General features: G+C 34.7%; 1 protein-coding gene across 5 annotated transcripts in view; it reads right to left on the bottom strand.

Annotated features, from left to right (window-relative positions):
• Positions 1-21,131, bottom strand: part of CSMD3 (CUB and Sushi multiple domains 3) — a 1,170,304-nt gene that overhangs the window by 83,192 nt on the left and 1,065,981 nt on the right. For all 5 annotated transcript variants that reach the window (XM_025871014.2, XM_073893120.1, XM_073893119.1 and 2 more), the window contains 4 exons: positions 20,888-21,065; positions 19,850-19,995; positions 4,211-4,291; positions 3,161-3,274 (listed from right to left, as the gene is read on the bottom strand). In XM_025871014.2, the coding sequence (XP_025726799.1) occupies positions 3,161-3,274; positions 4,211-4,291; positions 19,850-19,995; positions 20,888-21,065 (519 nt within the window). The remainder of the gene's footprint in view (positions 1-3,160; positions 3,275-4,210; positions 4,292-19,849; positions 19,996-20,887; positions 21,066-21,131) is intronic.

Here is a 21,131-nt window from a genome sequence, read left to right on the forward strand (position 1 = left end):
GGTTTATTTAGTGTGTGCTCAGCTATTTAATATTTCTGGAATACTTAGCTAAGTATCTTTTTGGGTTACTGAGCATGTTACCTCCTCACAAAAACCATTTAGCAACTTCACAGTATGAAAACAAAGCCCTCCAAGTTCAGTCCTTGCCTGCCTCCCCAACTTTGTTTCCTGCTGTGCTCTGCCACTGAAATGAAATGCTCTGAACATATTGGATGAACTACTTACAGCTTTTTGAACTCTGCACATTCCTTCATGCTTCTGTTTCAAATGTCCTTCTTTCATCAGCTGCATTTGAAATGTTACTGCATTTCAATGCCCAGATGAAGTGTCTCATCCTTTGTGAGATACTTCCTGAACCTCTCCTCCATCAACCTGAGCAGAATTGTTGATTTCCTTCTTGGTGTCTCCATAATGTTCTATTATTGCAGTTAGCAATTTCATGGCTATTTCCTTATTTTTTTTTTGTCCCCCTTCCTAGGCTCTGGTTATTGAAAAGCAAGTGCCATGTCTTGTTTAATATGTTGGCCCCAATATTCTAAACTGAACAAATATTCCATATTACTTTTGAGCATCTGATATGATTCAACATAATTTACTATAAATACACAAATTAACCTATTTTCATACTATTCATCAAGAAGCCCAACAACTATCCGGAATAAGAGACATATTTATTGATTGTGACTACATGTTAAGATACCGTTAAGCACCTTTTGTGCATTATTTCACTTATCACAACAACTTTAGAAAATATGTACAATTTTTACCCCCATTATACATATGAGGGAACTGATGCTCAGAAAGTCTAAAATGCATAAAGTGTTACAGTTTCACCTGGATGGACCCCACAATTTTAACCATCAAATATACCACTCCTTTTACTCCATCTATGTCAAACTCTTTAAAGAGCAACACAATTAGAATTGCTGTCCATATTTTATTTATTTATTTATTTTTAAAGATTTTATTTATTTTTTTGACAGAGAGAGAGGGACACAGCAAGAGAGGGAACACAAGCAGTGGGAGTGGGAGAGGGAGAAGCAGGCTTCCTGCGGAGCAGGGAGCCTGATGCGGGGCTCGATCCCAGGACCCTGGGATCATCACCTGAGCCAAAGGCAGACACTTAATGACTGAGCCACCCAGGCACCCCTGCTGTCCATATTTTAAATGTGATATAGAAAACTAAAAGGGAAGAATAACAACATTGCTGCAGCCCCTTTTAGGAAAATTGAAAAAATATTAAATTATTTAAGATAGACTAAAAACAATGCACATTAATTCTAACAGACTCCAAAAAAAAATGATTATTTTAGCAAGCTTGTGAATTAACTCAAAGAAAAAAAATGTAAAGTCAGAGTTTTGGCTTAAGTGCTTGGTCAATTAATTAATATAGTAACACTGCATAAACTAATTCTGAGGGATTATTTATTACTTTTTAGCTAGTATCTGAAGTGTCATTATGTGATAAAAATTAGTCTTTTCTGTATTTTCCATAGTACATAGAATAGGAAGAGATACAATTATTAACCTATAGGAAATTCTAATTTTAAAAACAAAATATTGAAAGTCTGAAAGATGAGGATTATTAAATAGCTGTTATCTGGATTGTTTTATTTTAATTTTTAGAAATTTATTAAATTGGGATCCAGATTAAAAAAAATTAAGTGTTGCCCTCCAAGAGCTCACAATGTATTTATATATTGGAGTCAAAGAAGAAGTCCTGACATGTAGCTTGTTCACAAATTCCTATATCTACCCAAGTTATTTTTCCATGTATAACTTCCCAAAAGGCTAAAATTCTATCCTCCTCACATGTCTAAATGTCTGAATATGTATCCTTCATAATCCTAAGTGGCTAAAACATAGTCTTGTATAAAGGAGGAAATTGAATGAATGACATTTAAATATCAGGATTACAGGTGATAGACTTCAAAAAATCCATACAACTTCAAGATGCTCTAAAGTCATTGACTAAGAGAAAGAAAAAATTTCACATTGGTGTTGGTTTTTACCCCCAAACATGTCTTTCTGTAAAGCCCCTTGTGAAAATCCTTCCATTTTATTTTAAGGATTCCAATGAGGTAGAAAATTAAATGTTAATTCCTACTTATATTATGTTTGGAATAATAAACAGAATTTTTGTTTTAGGTTCATTTTAACAGTTAAGATCCTGCACAGGAAACAGATTTCCATTTCTCAGGAATAAATCCCAAAGAAGGAAGTAACCCAAGAAAATCTGGGGAGAGACAATCAAGTTCAATTCAATTTTATTCAAATTAACCAATATTTATAATTAGTTACTATGTGGTGGGCACTGTTCTGGGCCCTATGGAGTTACACAAAATAACAATACATGACTTCTGAACATTAAAATTCTAGCCCATTATTTAAGATCCATCAGGGTCTTGCCCTTGTAATTCCACAGTGAATGTCTTGAAGTCTATACTTCTGTTTTTTTGTTTTTTTTTTTTACTTGTGTGTCTTTGTATATTCATCTGTCACTTGGACCACCACTTATCTATCTCTATTCTACCAAAGTCTCACTTGTCATATGGAACCAAGACTCAGGGAGCAATGCTTCCATCAAGCTTTGCCTGTCCCATAAACAACTAAACGTTACATGATTTGATAGCCCCCTGGCCTGTTTCCTAAACACTCTATTGCTACCAACTGTATGGCTGTCATATCCCATAAAGCATGTTTGCCCTCACAGCAAGGACCATTTATAGCTTGTTTTTTGTTTATTTTTTGTTTTTCACTCAAACCTTCATGCTTAACAGATGCTCCATTAAAGTTTAATGGCTTTAGTGGTTAGAACAGAAACTTTCAAATAAAGGCAATCAACATTGAAGACTTTATTTAAGGTTTCTCTTATTTTCCATCTCCATTTCCACCCCTCATGGCAAAATTAATTTAAATAAATTGAACTGACTTTGGGATAAGCTAAAAAAAAAATAAATAAACTTTGGGAGAATAAAATGTTTAAAGTTAAATCTGAGAAATAATGTAATAAAAGATACTACATATGAGTTGTATAACTTTAACATTATGGTCAGTTAAATATTTAATGTTTATGTAAAATAGACTTTTCCCAATTTTGCCAGTATTGAATCAAGCATAAAACAAATACTTAAAGATCAATAATCATAAGAATTGGTACCTTGACAAACTGGAGGTGCTCCATCCATCTGGAGTCGTTCTCCTAATCTGCATGTCAGAATTGCATTGCCGACCAGAGTAAATCCTGGTAGACACTGATACCTAATAATGTCACCTATTAAAAAAAAAAAAAAAAGGACAGAGGGGGGCTTCAGATGTTTCAGTTGTAAAATCTGTAAATATTGCAGAATATTTTTTCTTTCAGTCATTTTCAATTTGTATAAAATTCTATTAGTTATAAGCAGGGATAATATTAAAACTATTGAACTACAACTAGTTCATAGATACTGACCAATCAGAACTAAAGCCAAGAGTAAATTAGATCTTACTACAGTAAGATCTAACTGGTATGTATCAGTTGGATATAAACAATAGTGGTAAGGAAACAATCTAGTTGGTATAGTTAAGATATTCATTAAAAATATATCAAGCAGTTAAAAGGATTCAAAGTTATTGTTTTTATATTAAGATTAAATTTACAGGAGTCATTAATATTTTCTTAATTTCTCAACCAAAATCAGTATCATGATAATGATAAGGTTCGTTATGGTAACATTCTTTTGTTACATCATTTTTCAAAATATGAGACATTATTGGGATTGAATTTCCAACCTAGTTTTAAAGGACTTTATTATCAAACTGAGCATAATCCACCACTTGTTCTCAAAGATATGGATATAAAGCATATCTTCTAATATACCCTATATATTCTTCATTGTATGTTTTAGGCTTAAACCTGAGTTCAAAGAATATCAGTGTGTCCGAAAAGGCAACAAAATAGTAATTTGGAAGAAACCACTAGAATATAGTTCTTTGGTTCAAATTCCCATACTGATTTTCCAGTTGTACATCCTAGAGATACAGGATTCTTGCTTTTGCTTATACTCACTTTTGGTCATTTCACTGCTGTCCATTCTTAAGAATTCTCAACAATCTCCAACAACCCAGAGAAAGAGGGTCTAAGATAGGTTGCTACTATTCTTTCTGTTTCTTTTTAAGCAAATATCTCTACTAACAGTATTTTTTAAAAAAAGAATTTATTGGACTTTACCTATTTCAAATTCATCATCTTCTGTCAAAATTTCAGCATTGGGTACGGGTGGTGGAGGTTGGCACACTCTTAGTTGATAAGCTATAAAAATAGACAATGTGTTTATTCCTTCTCTGAGAAGGTATACATATTCACATATATGAAAAAACACAAAATTATGCAAGGGTTATTTATAAGAATAAAAATAAATGGTGTAACTTTATCAAGTTTCAATTATTTATTCTTTAAACATACTACAGTATTGAGGGAAAATAAATCATTCCTTTGATAACAAAATACTTTCCCATGGTAAGAATACTTACCTGTAACTTCTTATTTCTCACCCTCATTCTATTCCTTCTTGTTATGTGCTTCATAACACCTGTTATTTTTCTCTTTGGTGTGATCGCAATTTGGAATTATATATTCATATTTGTTATGTGCTCAATGCCCATCTTCCCCAAGGTTCATCACAGAATCCCCTTCACCTAGCAAAGTGTCTGGCATATAGTTACAGTTGCAAACAGGTACTCAATGCTTACTCTATTCCAAGAAATATTATAAATACTATACTTATAGTAACTCTATTAGTCCTCAAAAATGTTATTTATTTTATTACTTAATTTATGATTAGGTCCATAATTATGCCCATTTTATATAAGAGAAAACTGTTGAAGGGAATTAAAGAATTTGTCTAAATCACACAGCTATAATGAGACAAAACTGGGATTTGAACTTAGGAGTTCTGACTCCAGAGCCTTCTCACACATGCTATATTAATATATTCATGAAATATCTGTTTGTTAAATTTCATGTTTCTAATAATCTACATCACTTGAATAGGTCAACCTCATTACATTAGAAAGATTTCTATTTGGCATAATTTAAAGGCCATCAAAAAAATAAAAGCCATTTATAAATATGAGCATCATGACTACTAACCCCACCTGATATCTATATCACAATCATTTGCTTGATTAAAGTCTTATTTTTATGAAGATTTTTTAAAAATGTAATATAATCTTGTTCAGTCAAGAAACACACTTGATTACTATTATAACATTTGAAAAAAAGTGTGTTTCATATGCTTAATTTATTACTTAAACTTAGGAGTTAAATAATGTATCTCAATGAACCAATAAAGAAACTGACACACAACTCTTACAGGGTTGAGCCAGGACTCCAGGCTCTGTCCTCTAACTCCAAAGCCCAGACCTTCAATACTGCCCCTATTGTGAGAAAATTATGAGAGTACTGAGGAAATTCAACTGGACCACTTAAAGAAAACTCCTGTAAAAGGAGATGGATAAAATACATTTTAAAGAATGAGTAAAATTTTTCCAGTTCTGAAGGGTAATCATGTGCATAAGAGCATTTCAGATGGAGGAGAAAACAGGAGCAAAATGTTGGGCATTGGTTCATCATCATGTAACAAGCCATTTATAAGAGGTCAGTAGGCTAATACACCTCCAGGTTACTAAGGACAGAAAAAGGATGAAAATTTGTCAAAATGTAGCTGAAGAGGAATGAATCAAGGAAAAATTTTGTTTCAATTTCCTGCTGTAAATTGTTGTATGTCTCCTCAAACATCTTCTTTCTAGTACTTCAGCCTGTTTATAAAATAAAAGCACTTGCTGTGCAAGGATGATAATTTGCAAGTAAAACACTGCTCTACACAGAAGGGTTACCACTAGAGAAAAGACTCGCTGGGAAAGAAGCCTAGGACAGAAAAGTGTAAACTGGATTTTTGAGAAAAAAGTTTAGAGTAACATTAGGAATTTTGAAAACCATTTTCCTGAACTGAGACCTTAAAAGGGGTAGAATGACCAAGATAAACGGTAATTGTAATAAATGTCAAAGAGGTAGAAGAAAGGGGATAGGAAGACAGAGCCTGCCAAGGAGAAACCCTCAGGAGACTGTGCTTGGGGGAATAGCATCCTTACTAATCTTGACATAGAACAGAGATCAACTCAGAAGTTAGTGAAGTATAGGGGCACCTGGGTGGCTCAGTTGGTTAAGCTACTGCCTTCGGCTCAAGTCATGATCCTGGAGTCCTGGGATCGAGTCCCGCATCGGGCTCCCTGCTCAGCGAGGAGCCTGCTTCTCCCTCTGACCCTCCCCCCTCTCATGTACTCTTTCTCTCTCATTCTTGCTCTCTCAAATAAATAAATCTTTAAAAAAAAAAAAGAAGTTAGTGAAGTGTAGAGATGCCCACACTTGTATTATTTCACTTTTGTTTGCTGCTAAATTTATTTTTGATCATACTAATGATAAATTAATTTATTATTTTAAAGAAAAAGCACAATTATATCAATGAGGAATCCATGACTATTGCCATCTGTAGAACATGCTTAAAATGACCTACATAACTCAGTTGCAGAGTTTAAAAGACTAGGGGTTGTAAATTATTATTAATGAGGAATATGGGGTTCAGAGATATTATGCTATTTTCCCAAGACCACATGGGTGCTGTGAGCTAAATTCTTTCCTATTCTCTCTTCTTTACCATCACCTGCAGTTTTATAAACTGTGTCCCTGGAGCCGTGGGATCACCTTGGGGTCATGGAGGCCCTGAGGAGGTGTAATGTCCTTGCCTCTCACCTCTATCACATAAGAACAATTCTATGTTCATCAGTTCTGTAGATTTGAATTCTGAATAAACTACCCTTTGAGCAAATTTTCTACAACCCCCATCTAAGTGATTTCATTGATTCTTTTGACTTCAAGTCTGATTTGTGTTTTAATTCACAATTTTATATCACTTGGAATAAATACCTCTTCTGGATAAACAAATGTTTACTAAATAACATATAAATCACTGGTTTCCTTGTGATTTGTGAATAAACACTATTCACTAGGGTAACTCTCCACTATAAAATTGCAAATGGGCATAAAATAGAAGCAACTGTGGGTCAGAGTGCTAGAAAATGAGATCTAAATAGGCTCTAAGATGCTTTTAACAGCTGAACTATGTAAATCTGACTATAATGTAAAGGAGAAGGAAATATTGAAAGAAAACCCTTTGCATCTGTTTTTCTTTTGACTCTCAAAAACACAGTCCTACAAAAAAATCAAATCATAAACAGCTATCAACAAATCTGTTCTCAATCTTCATCAATTTCTACTGGCTTGTTCACTAAAATAAGTCTAAAATGTGTCCAGTGTCTTTCCATTCTTTCTGCCAACATCTCAGTGTAGAGCCCTGTTATTTAATACCTACTGTACTGAGCTGAATAGTACCCAACAAAATTTATGTCTTTCTTGGAACCTTAGAATGTTATTTGGAAATAAGGTTGTTGCAGATGTAATGAGTTAATTTGAGGTCATATTGAATTAAGGTAGGCCTTTAAACCACTGTGACTGCTGTCATTATAAGAAGAGAGGAGACAGACATGGACACAGAGTGAAGACATGTGACAGGGCAGAGACTGGAATGCCAAAGATTTCTGGCTACCACCAGTAGCTAGGATGAGGCAAGAAAGGATCCCCGCCTATAGCCTTCAGAGATAGCATGGCCCTACTGATACACTGATTTTATACTTCTAGCCTCTAGAACCGTGAGAGAAAAAATTTCTGTTTACTTAAGGCACCCAGTTTGTGGTACCTTGTTACAGCAGCCCTAGGAAACGAATACACCTGTATTATTAAATCTGCCTACAGGATGTTTCTTGCCTTCTGTGTCTTTCTAGTGAAATCCTTCCTACACAAAAAGGAGGTGATGGAAAGGAGGTAACACAATATTTTTTTGGAATCCACTGTGTGGAAAGAACTCTGCAAGTTACTTTACATGAGTCCTTCATTTAATCCCCCAATTACTACATCAAGATATGTGTAAATAGCTCATGTTGCTAAAAGGGACACTAAATTTCAGAATTGTTGAATTATTTGCCCAGTTCAATGAGCCAGAATTTGAACCATATGCTTAAAAACTAAGCCATATTTTCTCCCACATTTACAGACAAATCAACCTGGACTGGAGAATTATTTTGGTGCTGAGAACTATTTTTGGTGTTGCCATTTCCCTATTATCAATATGTAACTTGTCACGGCCTTACAGATTAAATTTATAATCTAAGATAAAACATATGAGATGTCAGCTATCTTTCACCTGAACTTTCTCAAGTCCCTTATATTTACCATGTTAATCCCTAATATGCACTGTCATTTTTGACAACCTTGCCAGCCTGGAAACTGGCACCATAATACTTAGCATTGAGTGTTCTACTGTCTCAAATAATTCCACCTTTATTCATTAATGTGTTAGTTCTTGTTCCATGTTTAGCTTGTGTGGGACCATTTGGTACATATTTACATTTCCTATAATGTCTAACAGTTCATTTTGTTGTTTATTAAATACATATTATTGAGGGCCTAGTGAGTGTCAGACACCATGTAATATGTGCTGGGAATGTGATCATGAACAAAGCAGACACAATCTTGCCTTTATAGGCACTAGTTGTCAGTGAGAAAGATATTAATCAAATTATCTTATTAATGAGTAGAAATTACTTATGAGTTGAAACAAGGTGTGTGTGTGTGTGTGTGTGTGTGTGTGTGTGTGTGCATGCACTCATGCATCCACAAGTATGTGTGCCGGGGAGAGGGACGACATAGAAGAATAACCCAGGAAGAGGAATCAGCAAGTGTGAACCAGCAAGGAGGAAGGCTGGGGTAGGGGGTTGAAGAGGGTAGGGGTGGAGGGGCTTGGGTGAGAGAGTCCTGGGCAGAGTGAGAAGGGATAAGAAAGACTGGTAAACTGGGGCTAAGTCCCCCAGGAGGGTATAGGCCATGCTCGGGATTTGTTTATTGTAATCTTAGGAACATGGCAGGCCTGTGAAGAGTTTTACATCCAGGAGGAATGTGATCAGATTTCTCCTTTAAAAAATAACTCTGGCTACAGTGGGAAAAATAAACACAACTGGAAAGGAACAAAGGTGAATATCCAGAGACCCCCTAAAGAGTCTATATTGCAGCGGGTATTAAATAAACAATTGTTGACTGGATCTAAAAAAACTCACAAGTGTCCTCAAATGACTTGACATTAAATTAGAAGTCTTGATTATGTTCTCCAAGGGCCTCTAACTTTGTTTAATTAACTTCAGCCCCATCTATTAACCAGTTTATAATTTTAGCTGCAAATGTAGAGAGTTCCTCTCCTCCACTTAAAACTCAAGTAGCCCTGATGTGTTATGTCACCTATGATTCCATTCACTCCTCATAAGAAACATTAAACCATATCTCTATACTTTCTCATAATAAACTTTGAAAAGTCAAACCTGTCTACAACCTAACCTTTACTGTAGTCTCTTCTATTCCCTGATCAACATAGCTCTCAAATGGATGACAGTGTAACATTTGATGACATGTCTAAAACTATATTCTATAGAATTTTATTCTTATCTGTCTTGCTTTCTCGAAACCTATCTTCCTGTCTCTTTTATAATTTTGTCCTCAGATGACTAAAATGGAGACATCGTCACTGATCACGTTAGCTAGAGTTAACCTCTCGCAGTTACTCTGTTTCACATCTATTTACCCTCTGGCAATTTTCACAATCTGTAGGAATTGTTTGCTGCCCATTTTCTTGCACTAGAATATAAACTGTGTGAGAGCAGGGACTTTCCATTATCTTATTAACAGCTAACTCCTCAGGTCATAATGCAGTACCTGACATAGCAGTGGTCAATAAATATTTTCTGAGTAACTGAGTGCTAGAACAATGAATGAATGAATGATGAATGAGCAAAACATACATATTAAATAAATCCCTACCATATTGAGTGTGGACTCAATCCAGACTCTCTGGGTTGAGAGAGTGGCAAGTTACTTGACCTTGACCTCACTTGCCTAATTTGTAAATAGTAATGAAAATAGTAATGATAATAGTAATAACTTTATGCCAACTTAAAGGGTGATTACAAGGATCAAAATGTTTATATATGCAAAGCCTGGCACATAGTAAGTACTCTACAAGGATAAGCTCTTGTATTAAATTGGGATTTCAATTCCTTCCACATATTTGGTGTTCACAGATGAATAAGAACATTTGGTAAAATATACATTTCGTTTTTTCCAAGTTTCACTTTTTATTTATAAAAACCATTTTGATTTGGCAATTACTGAAGTAATTATAAGCAGTTTCGGCATATTATCTTGGTTGGTAGGAGCAGGGTGTATAAGGCAATGGTTCGAGGTGTGATAAATCAGGTATGATGTAACTGGAGAATTCAACAGTGCAGCTCTGATTTTTCTGAAGATGTTTCTATCAAACCAATCAACATCACTGGGAAAAAAATATATTCTCCAATTTGTGTTGGAGTGTGTGCACAGGGCAGGCTGATCTAGTTTTTATTCTGAAAGCAGACTGCCTGTGTTCTAATCTTGGCTCTGCTACTTGTTAGCTCTATGACCTTAGGTAAACTGCTCAGACTCTGTGCTTCAGTTTTCTCAACTGCAAAATAAACATAAAGCTAAGTTTGAGTTAATATATTGTCAAGTGCTTAGAACTGTGCCAGACACATATTATGATTTCAAAGAGACAGTGCATTCCCCGTTTGGCAAAGGTTAACAGGAGCATGTCTGCTTTGATTACGGTTATGCCCTGGACACATATAATCTCAATCTAACATGACTTTACTTACAACCCTGATGTCATGCAAAGGGCTAGTACTCATGTGATTTCCCAGGACACATCATTTTGTTTCTATTGTGATTTAAGCTGTATATTCGAAAATGCTGAGATTCCTTATTTGTTTTACACTAATGAACATTACATTATAATAGAAAGTTCTTGGCTTCAGCAACTCATTCTATAGTCATGTATATTGTTGTATGTGCCTTGGTCTTACAACTGCTAGTACAGTGCTCTGGAAAACATATTCAATAAATATTAACTAATAACTAATTGAATTAAAGCAATATCGCATCCTCTATAATATGCTTTGCTTACTCTGGAAGAAAATAAACAGATCTAGGATGAATACCCAATATGGCATGGTTTAGTACCATAGATTGTTTGAGCTGGAAGTTACCTTATAAATCACTTAGTCTGCTCTTTTTATTTTTTAGGGAGTGGAAGGAGGGAAAAAAAGGCCCTAGAGAAGTGAAGTGAGGTACACAAGGCCACACATCCAGTTACAGGTAGAACATATATTTGAGTCCATGCTTTTCACGATTTTTCTATTTAGAAGCACCTATACAGTTATGACCGTTAATGAAAAAGCTGTATAACAGATATTTATACATTTAAATATACCTTTGACTTAAATCTGTGTTCTTTTTAGAAGATTCATTTTAATCAACATGCCATTCAGCTTGAAACCACCATTTACTATTTAATAGCTACATGAGGGCATCATATTCTATATGTCAGTACCGTTTTTCTTTTTAATGTAGGTTCCACACTCAGCATGGAGCCCAATGCCAGGCTTGAATTCACAACCCTGAGATCAAGAGTCAGATGCTTAACCAACTGAGCCACCCAGGCTTCCCTAAATGTCACTCTCTTTTGAGGATGACTATTGCTTAAATAGCACCATGTTTTGGTTCAAATGTGTACAGATCTCTGGATCCTGGTCCAACAAATTTTCCTCTTGAAATTGCTTTAGAGTTTAAATCTGGCAATATTTTTTGGTTATTTTTAATTTCTTATTTTCTTTGCAATGAAACATCCTGTCCAATTCCAGAAAAGAATGCTGCATTTATCTACTTCAGTTCAACTGAGCTATTAAAGGCTTCTTCAAAAAAGACAGGGGAAGAATGAAGGGGAGTAAGTCAGAGGGGGAGATGAACCATGAGAGACTATGGACTCTGAAAAACAAACTGAGGGTTCTAGAGGGGAGGAGGGTAGGGGGATGGGTTAGCCTGGTGATGGGTATTAAAGAGGGCACATTCTGCATGGAGCACTGGGTGTTATGCACAAACAATGAATCATGGAACACTACATCAAAAACTAATGATGTAATATATGGTGATTAGCATAACAATAAAAATTTAAAAAAAAGACAACATAGAACACTGGCAAATTGCCATTCCTTCTCTAAACCAAAAAAGCTCAAGTACACAACCTTTCTGCCAAGTACCAACACAGTATCTCTTAAAGAGAAAAAAAAATATTTTTAATGTTCCTGTATAAATTCTAAGTGCTGTACAATGACTGATGGTGACTCAGATTAAGTCAAATATGATAATTTCATGATTTGGGAAAGATTTGGAGGAGGAAAAGCATTGATGATTACATGTTCGTTCAGTTATGTAATTTTGTCAATGTTATTTCAAAAGTTATGTAAAGCAAGTTTAAGTAGCTCCACTGAAAGAAGAGTTAGTGTTTAAAATAAAAAGCTCCTTGAGTTCTAATTAAGAGAGAAAATTATACAGACTTTTTTTTTTCCCATTTTGGAGAAAATCTGCTAGCAAGTTGACATGAACCATATAGGTAAGTTTCAGCAGTGCTGAAATTACTTACAAATATCACTTTTGCTCCATTAATATTATATAGTCAGTTTCTTTCTCTGCCTATATAAGGGAGAATCTTAGAAATCAAGAGCAAATGACTCATCCCCAGGTTTAGAGTTGAGACCAAGAAATTCCCCATCATGAGAAAAGGATCAACAAGAAGTCACTCTTGGTATTTCCCCAGAGATGTAATAATAGAACTATAGTAAACAAAACTATTGGGAAATCTCCTGAATTATCCATTAAAAGGTTCAATATCTGCTGCATGAATTCACTTCCCAATGTTCAGACAGCTCATTGAAATTATCTTGCTTTAATACTGAGCTCACTAAAATCTGACAAATAATATGCCAGGTTGGGTAATATCGCACATCAGTAGATAAAAGATACATCAGCAGTATCATTTGACCTCTGTCACTCTCTGTTTTCCTTTCCCTCCTCACCACCATAGTTTGGTTTGCTTTTTGTTGTAAAGGAAGATGCTATAACTATCTTTAACTATCATAAACTACTCTGTGTATTGAAAAGAAAGGAAAAGAAAAGAACACAAAGACAGCTCATGTGTGTTCTCAGCTTAGAATTGGCCTGGCTCTAACTGATAGGCTGTTATTTTCTACTGTTGACCATAAACAATTTCACTAACAACTAGCATCAGACATGATAACTCTTTGAACTCGTCGGAACAAGACAAAAAGAAGACCTTTCCATAATTATGTCTGAGCACAAAAAAAAAAAAACAAGAACACTGTCCAAACTGCCAAAATGACCAAGACTCTTCCATCTCAGCTAATATGAGCAAATGTTGCTTCCATACCAATTATTGTTCCAGGCATGTTCTATTCCTTCCACCTTCTAGAAGAAAAAAAGTATTAAGATACCCAATTATAGGGGCACCTGAGTGGCTCAGTCGGTTCAGTGCCTGCCTTCGGCTCAGGTCATGATCCCAAGGCCCTGGGTCGAGTCCCAGATTGGGCTCCTTGCTCAGCAGGGAGCCTGCTTCTCTCTCTCCCTCTGCCTGCCATTCTCCCTGCTTGAGATTTCTCTCTCTGTCAAATAAATAAACAAAATCTTTTTTTTTTAGATTTTATTTATTTATTTGAGAGAGAGAATGAGATAGAGAGAGCATGAGAGGGGGAAGGTCAGAGGGAGAAGCAGACTCCCTGCTGAGCAGGGAGCCCGATGCGGGACTCAATCCCTGGACTCCAGGATCGTGACCCCAACCGAAGGCCAGTCGCTTAATCAACTGAGCCATCCAGGCGCCCTAAACAAAATCTTTAAAAAAAGAAAAAATAACCAGTTCTAGAACTGCTCCAATTTTGTAACAACACCTAGCCTAGAAATAAAGCATGCTTCCTTGAACCTTTCCAGAACTATCGTGCACAGCCCAAATCCTATAACAAGGCTCTCCTAATACCCTTATACTGGATGCCACAGGGTCCCTCATGGTGTGTTGTCTCAAACGCAGTTTTGTTTAACTGAAAGGTATTCCTGATGGACTTTGGTTGGAGGGGACTGACAGTAAGACACTGTACAAAATAAATTCTATAACATATGAATGGATGTGCACATGGAGCCAAATGTCAAAATATAGTAAGTAATTTTGGCATGATTTTAGTCATTTTAGTAATCACTAGTCATTTAAGTAATAGTAAATGGTATTATATTTTCCTCATAACAGTTTCACCAGTTTGTTTTTTTAGTTTCTTCACCACATTTTATATATATATGTATATATATATAAAATTTTATGATGTCCATACCCCCCCATGCTCTCTAGATATCAAACAATGAAACACTTTATGAGTTCCATGCTCTAGCTACTGATAAATGAAAGGAGGTCAGGTCTTTAGGTTGTGCGAGGCAAAGGGGTCACACAGTTCAAAGCAACGGTGATTTATGTTTTATATAAAACGTGTCCTTATATCTGCAGCAGTCTCTTTTAGGATGAGACTTTGTGGAGTTAAATATACTTTCCCTAAATACAGCATTTAGTGTAAAGGCAACATAAACTTAAAAGATGACCTAAAAGATATTACCAACCTTTTAAATACATTTCTTAAAAATAATCTGGAAGTCAATATGTAATCAACTCATTCTTTCACAGAAGATGTGTCAATGGATAAACACTGGAAAACAATGTATAATATAAATTAAATCATAATATAAATTATGCTTACTAAGAAAGTCATCTGTATATAAATTGAAGTTCTCTAATATTCTGATATTAGAAAAAACGGTGCCCTGGATAACAGATTTAAAAATGAAAATGATATTTTCTGTTTTAAATGAGTAAATATACAATCTGGCTATGCTATAGTCTCTTAGTTGTTTTGGTTGCCATAAGTCAGACCCCCAATAAAAATTATCTTCTTTTCACACAGTGACCTTACCACATTTTGGAAACCACAGAGAACAGACTAAGTTGCAATGAACCTACATATTGTTGTAAACTTGCAGGTCACGAAGAAGAGAAGCACTACAAAGTTTGAAGTTCTAAGTTTTAATTAGGAGGGGTATTTTCTAGAAAAGGAGATGACTTATCATCTTGCTAAAAATGAAAATCATTTTGCTGAGTTTTTAAGGAAAATTTAGATTTACAGGCCATTAAATATAATCTATGTGTTCGACAATGCCAGCTTGGGACATTGTGTGGCATCCAGTAAGAACTCTATATTTTAGCTATTATTATTGCCAGGGTTGTTAGTATTTAAAAAGAGGTCATTCTATGGAGTCAGATGGACCTATTTTGAATTCGAGGCAGCTCTTCTATTTATCAGTTCTCTAGCTTTATGTAGGTTAATTTTTTTTTCTTTCAGTTCTTTCATCATTAAAATGGGGATAATAATACTTATCTTGCAGAGCTCTTATAAAAATTAGCAATAATACATGAAAAGTAGCTAGCTGAGTACCCAGCATATTAAGTTTTCAGTAAATGGTAGCTATCACTATTCTAGTAACTAAAATGGAAAGTCAGTGTTTGCAAAAACAATGCAGTGAAGACAGGTTTTGTGTAATTTACTTTTAGGAAGTCACTGATTAGGACTGAATATTGTTAATATTTATTATAAGCCAAATCCATCTTAACTCTATTGCAGATACCAAGAAAATTTAGCTCTTACCTTAGGAAATTACAATTCGAGCAATACAGAGAGAGACAAAAACATTTTCTTAGATTAAAAAAAAGTATGATATCTGAGATAAAGTGCCTCAACATTTACACCTGCCCTATTTTTTCATTGCACAGAACTTTCATTTTTCAAAGCTTTTTATGAATGTTATTTTTGATCATGAAAGGCCTTATGAAGGTAATGTTTTATAAAAGACAGATGGCTGGCTGGATCTCATAAAGGGAGTCAGGTTAAGAGAAAAGAAACACATTTTTTTCTCTTTTCAAATATATTAAAAATACATTAATAAATAAAGCCTAAATGATCAGTGTGACCTTTAAGAAAGTATGTGAAAAGATTGATCTATCAAATTTATAAAATAAATACACAAGTCCTAAGAAAACCACTTCTGACTTATAATAGGGCATAAGACAAGGACCTATTAAGTCAGTAACAGAGTTTAAAGAAAACTGAGTTGGGGAGTAAACCACTCTAAGTTTAGGTATACTTAATCAGCTTAACATTAAGTGTTAAAAAGTGCACTGCCTTCCTGGTTTACTTTTTTGTTGTTTGTTTGTTTCTGTGAAGGGAAATGCATGCATGTACCTGGTCATAAAATAATCTTTTTAAAAGTTGTAAGTAATACAGATCAAATAAAATCAATTAAACAGCTTTTTAAAAAAAAGATTTTGAACTCACTCTTTCCACTGTAACATAGTCAGTAATATGAACATAAAAAGGGTAAGAAGCATAATTGTGATCTATGTCCTCAAAAAAGTACTCACTATGATTAAACTTGCAAGACTTACAAAACAATACACCATGCTGTAATAAGTTCTCAAAATTGGTAAGAGAAAGTACAATCATAGAGAAGATGGTTGTGATCCTTATAAACTCAGATTGCCAAGAAATGGAGGAAATGGGACTTAAGAGGGGGAGACAAAAAGAACAGAAGATGAGTAGGAAATCATTTGAGAATGGAAGTTCAGGAGGCAGTGCAAGAACCTTACATTGATTGGAAGTCAGAGTAAGCGCTGGGGAGTTAAGATTCATTGAACTGGATTACAGGGTAGCTTTAAATTTGATTAGTGTAGGCATCCCGCAATCGTGAAAAGGAGAGTCAGAATGAAAGCAGTGCTTAAGGAAAATTATCCTACTAAGGCTGGAGGAATATAAGACACCTGTCAATTTTTAACATGAGCTCTGGCTACATTCCCAAATTTCAAGGTTATTTTAAGTTTTAGGTAAAATTCCCACGGATGTTGATTCAAATGTTAGGCTTTTCTAGGCTTTGGCAATTGTACGCCTTTTTATGAAATTGAAAGTATAAGCATAAGTAAAGATCAGCCCTCTACTGGGAAATCAAAAATGTGAGATAAGACAAGGTCAGGAAAGGAAGATTTACTAAACATCTACACTGCCAGGATCTATGGTAACTGTATTTTATCCATTGCCTCCGGTTGTCCTAATATCTCTGCAATGTAATGCTGATAATTGTAATAACGACAGCACTTACTTGGTTTGAGCTCTACAAAACTGCCAATATTCAGCATTTTGAACCAATTATTTAATATAGTTCAACCTAATATATTGCTGTAATTGGAGTAATTTCTCTCTATATAGTCTATCATGAAGGCCGTCAGCAATCCCACCATGTTGTTTTAAAACTAAAGAAAGCAGAAGTGAAAAAGTAACTTGTCCAAGGTCAATGGGAAAACAAAGTGCTAAGTAAGTATTTGATCTTCCTTTCTAAGCTAATTCTATTCTATTATACGTGGCTCAAAAATTATTATAAATATCAGGTGAAACATATTTTGGAATGGGAATATATGGAAATACATTCACATAAATGTCTATGTAAATCCACTTCATATTTTGTGGGTGACATTCTGTCATCCTTATATTTTCTATATGAACACACACACACACACACACACACACACACACACACATCTTTTCCTTTGGCAATATTTCTCCTTTGAAATGTCTCCAAGGTTTTATAAGAATTTTATGTTCTTTATAAGGTTATTTTACAGATAATTAGAGTTCATTAATGAAAAGTCCCTTCTTTATCATTTGTTCAGGCAGGACACAAAATGATAAAAATTTATGCAGGAATCCATGAAGAGAAAAAAATGTACAAAATAGAGTTCAGCAATAAATTCCTCTTTTGGTCTTGAACTATTACTTAGTGTATTGGTTCCTGGGTTATGATTATCTATCAAGGTAATAGTGTTATAGTTGTAGCTTTAGACTGTATCCACATACTGTCAGCATCACCGACCAAGTCAGTTAAAAACAAACAAACAAAAAGACAAATGAGTTATTAAAAAAAATAAACAGCCTGAATAAAAATTATCTCACTGAATGCCTCACTTCCTAATTGGCTATGCCACAGTGTGCATGAGGCTCTGACAGCTGTGGGACATTATAGAAACACAAATTGGTAAGTACTGAGATTAAGCAAACAAATATTTTCTGTCTATTCTCTATTTCTAGACCTGATGTGCTTTAAATGTCTAAATGCTTTTCAGTATAACCATACTTGACTTAACATATTTTTCGTGGAATATAAGCTTTGAGTATCAAAGTTTTTCTTACTTTATATTAAAAAAGATGAAAAATTCATTTTAGAAAACATCTTTTTTTGATTCAATTAGCCAACATAGAGTACATCATCAGTTTCAGATGTAGAGTTCAGTGATTCATCAGTTGTGTATAACATCCGATGCTCATCACGTCACGTGCCCCCTTAATAGCCATCACCCAGTTACCCCCATCCCCTCCCCCCTCCCCTCTGGCAACCCTCAGTTTGTTTCCCATAGTTAAGAGTCTCTTATGGCAGGGCACCTGGGTGGCTCAGTGGGTTGAGTGTCTGCCTTCAGCTCAGGTCATGATCTCAGGGTCCTGGGATCGAGTCCCGCATCGGGCTCCCTGCTCAGCGGGGAGTTTGCTCCTCCCTCTGCCTCTGCTGCTCCCCCTGCTTGTGCTCTCTCACTCACACACTCTCTCTCAAATAAATAAAATCTTTAAAAATAAAAAATAAAAGGGTCTCTTATGGCTTGCCTCCCTGATTTCTTTCCATTCCATTTCCCCTCACTTCCCCTATGATCCTCTGCTCTATTTCTTATATTCCACACATGAGTGAAACGATATGATAATTGTCTTTCTCTGAATGACTCATTAAATCGTATATTAATGTAATGGGACAAAGCACATGTTCATCTTGCAAATTTTCATATAACTTTTGGGAATTTCAGTATATGTGCTGCCGAAGCAAGCACTAACATTTGTGAATTTCAGATAGTAGCTTACTGATCCTGTGAAACACACATGGAATTGGTCTCACAAAGTCATATGAAGCAGGATGTGTTTTATGGAACTATGGTCATAGCAGAGAAAGGATGTATCATTAGGAATAAACATTTTCTTATTTATAATGGAATACAATCAATTTGAGATAAGGGGAAATTTTTTAAGAAGCTCTGTGATCTATCTGGATGTTCTTTGAATAGGTTAATGTTATGAAGAGAGGACCCAGAATAATTCTATAAAATGAATTAAAATTGAAACTCCTCATAAATTATTTCACAGGAGTAAAAGCTATGAACTTACTGATCTGGAACAGTCACTTAAAAGTGTAAGATTCTAGAATAGATACAGTTTTGAAATAAGAGCATAAATGAATGAGTAATATGATCTAAAGCATAAAGACACTGGATGGTATTTTTAGAAAGACTCAGCAGGTTGAATAAATTAAACATTTTGTATGAAAAATCTATTGATGTCTCAAAATTACATGCAATAAAATATGAACAGCTGGTTCTCTTTTATTGGTTTCCGCACAAAATGATTATTTTCTACTGAGTAATTACTGACTGATTTATTTCCTATTTCCATTTGCTCACATTTTCATGTCCCTAAACGCTTAGAAGAGGTCATTCTTTGCAAGTAAATGTGTTTGAAATGATTTTTAAAAAGTATCAAATTTTAATACCTTTTCAGTCATTGGTTAAATATATATTACACTCAATTTTTCCAGGACAATTTTAAATTAAAATAGTGCCAGATAAAATAGAAACTCTTAGATAATACCAACCGTGGTAACTGAGCACAAAAAAGCCACTTGTTGTGAAATCACTGTGAAATTTGATTAGAATCTGATTTGACGTGCTATAGACTGATTCCAAAGCTGTATTGCCACTGAACTGCCCAATCTGAGGTGAGTTTTGGTCTGGTCCATCCCTATTAGAGAGAGACAGAGCAGGGAGGGGAGAAAGAGAGGTTGAGATTGCTTTTTTTAGAGAGTTTTGCCAAGGTTTTGTAGAAAATATTACATATGAAATGGTAAAGAGGCAATAAATGAAATAACCAATGATTAGGGCCAAATCATACTGGTATATTTATGTTTTTTTAGGTAATGGTATATTTAAAAATGTAAAGTATAAAAATGCATCACATATTTACCTAAATGAATGCACCCATATTAGTTATAATCAATTACATTGTCCCTGGTGTTTTGACCACAACCCATATCATCCCAAACGCTTGAGTTTTGCCCTCCTTTTATTTTCTTCAGAACAATCTGGAGAATCATAGACTGTTAAATTTAGAAGGAATCTTAGAACTCATCCAGTAGTTCAGGTAACCAATTGTCAATAATTAATTTAGAGATTTTCTTTATGTTTTTAAATAAAGACGTTTCATTAACAGAATAATTATAATGCAAATATATTTTATAACAAATTATGATGACAGACATTCAAGCATATTAAATAGTTATGATTTGAACATAGGCTTTTAAATTTCACTGGTTTTATAGAGAACTTGATTATCTTAAACTTACTCTGATACTAATTTCTGATTTTGCATATTAATTTAATATTAAATTTAACATCATTTTTCACCCACAAAAGCTTTTGCTCTGTTTAGCTGCTTCATGGGCAAGTAAGTCAAAACCTTTTTCTCTTGTTTATCTCATTCTACAAAATATATACTGTCACCCTCAGTTACTCATACCAATTCAAGTATCAGATGGAATGGCAATTTGTACAGAGGATTGTGATATATTTTCATTCCTACCTCGTTTCATTGTTACATATAGTTGAATCAATCAATAGCAATGGTCCTGGCTTACCATACAGTAATGAAATCATAGATTGGTTCTGTTTGAAGGACAGTAAAATTGATGTAGATTCCATTCCCAGGGGGTACTCTCACAAGCCAAAAACAGTCTTGAAAGTTAGGATATTCATCAGGATACCCAGGAGAATAAATGGTGCCATTCATTGCAGTTATATTTCCTCCACAAAGAGCTACAGAAATGATATAAAAAACTGTTAAAATAAAATGACAATAAACTGATCATACAGAAAAAGGCA

Source organism: Callorhinus ursinus, unplaced genomic scaffold (assembly GCF_003265705.2).
Source record: "Callorhinus ursinus isolate GAN/ISIS: 27379988/994484 unplaced genomic scaffold, GSC_fseal_2.0 scaffold5, whole genome shotgun sequence".
In the NCBI taxonomy this organism is placed as follows: domain Eukaryota; kingdom Metazoa; phylum Chordata; class Mammalia; order Carnivora; family Otariidae; genus Callorhinus; species Callorhinus ursinus.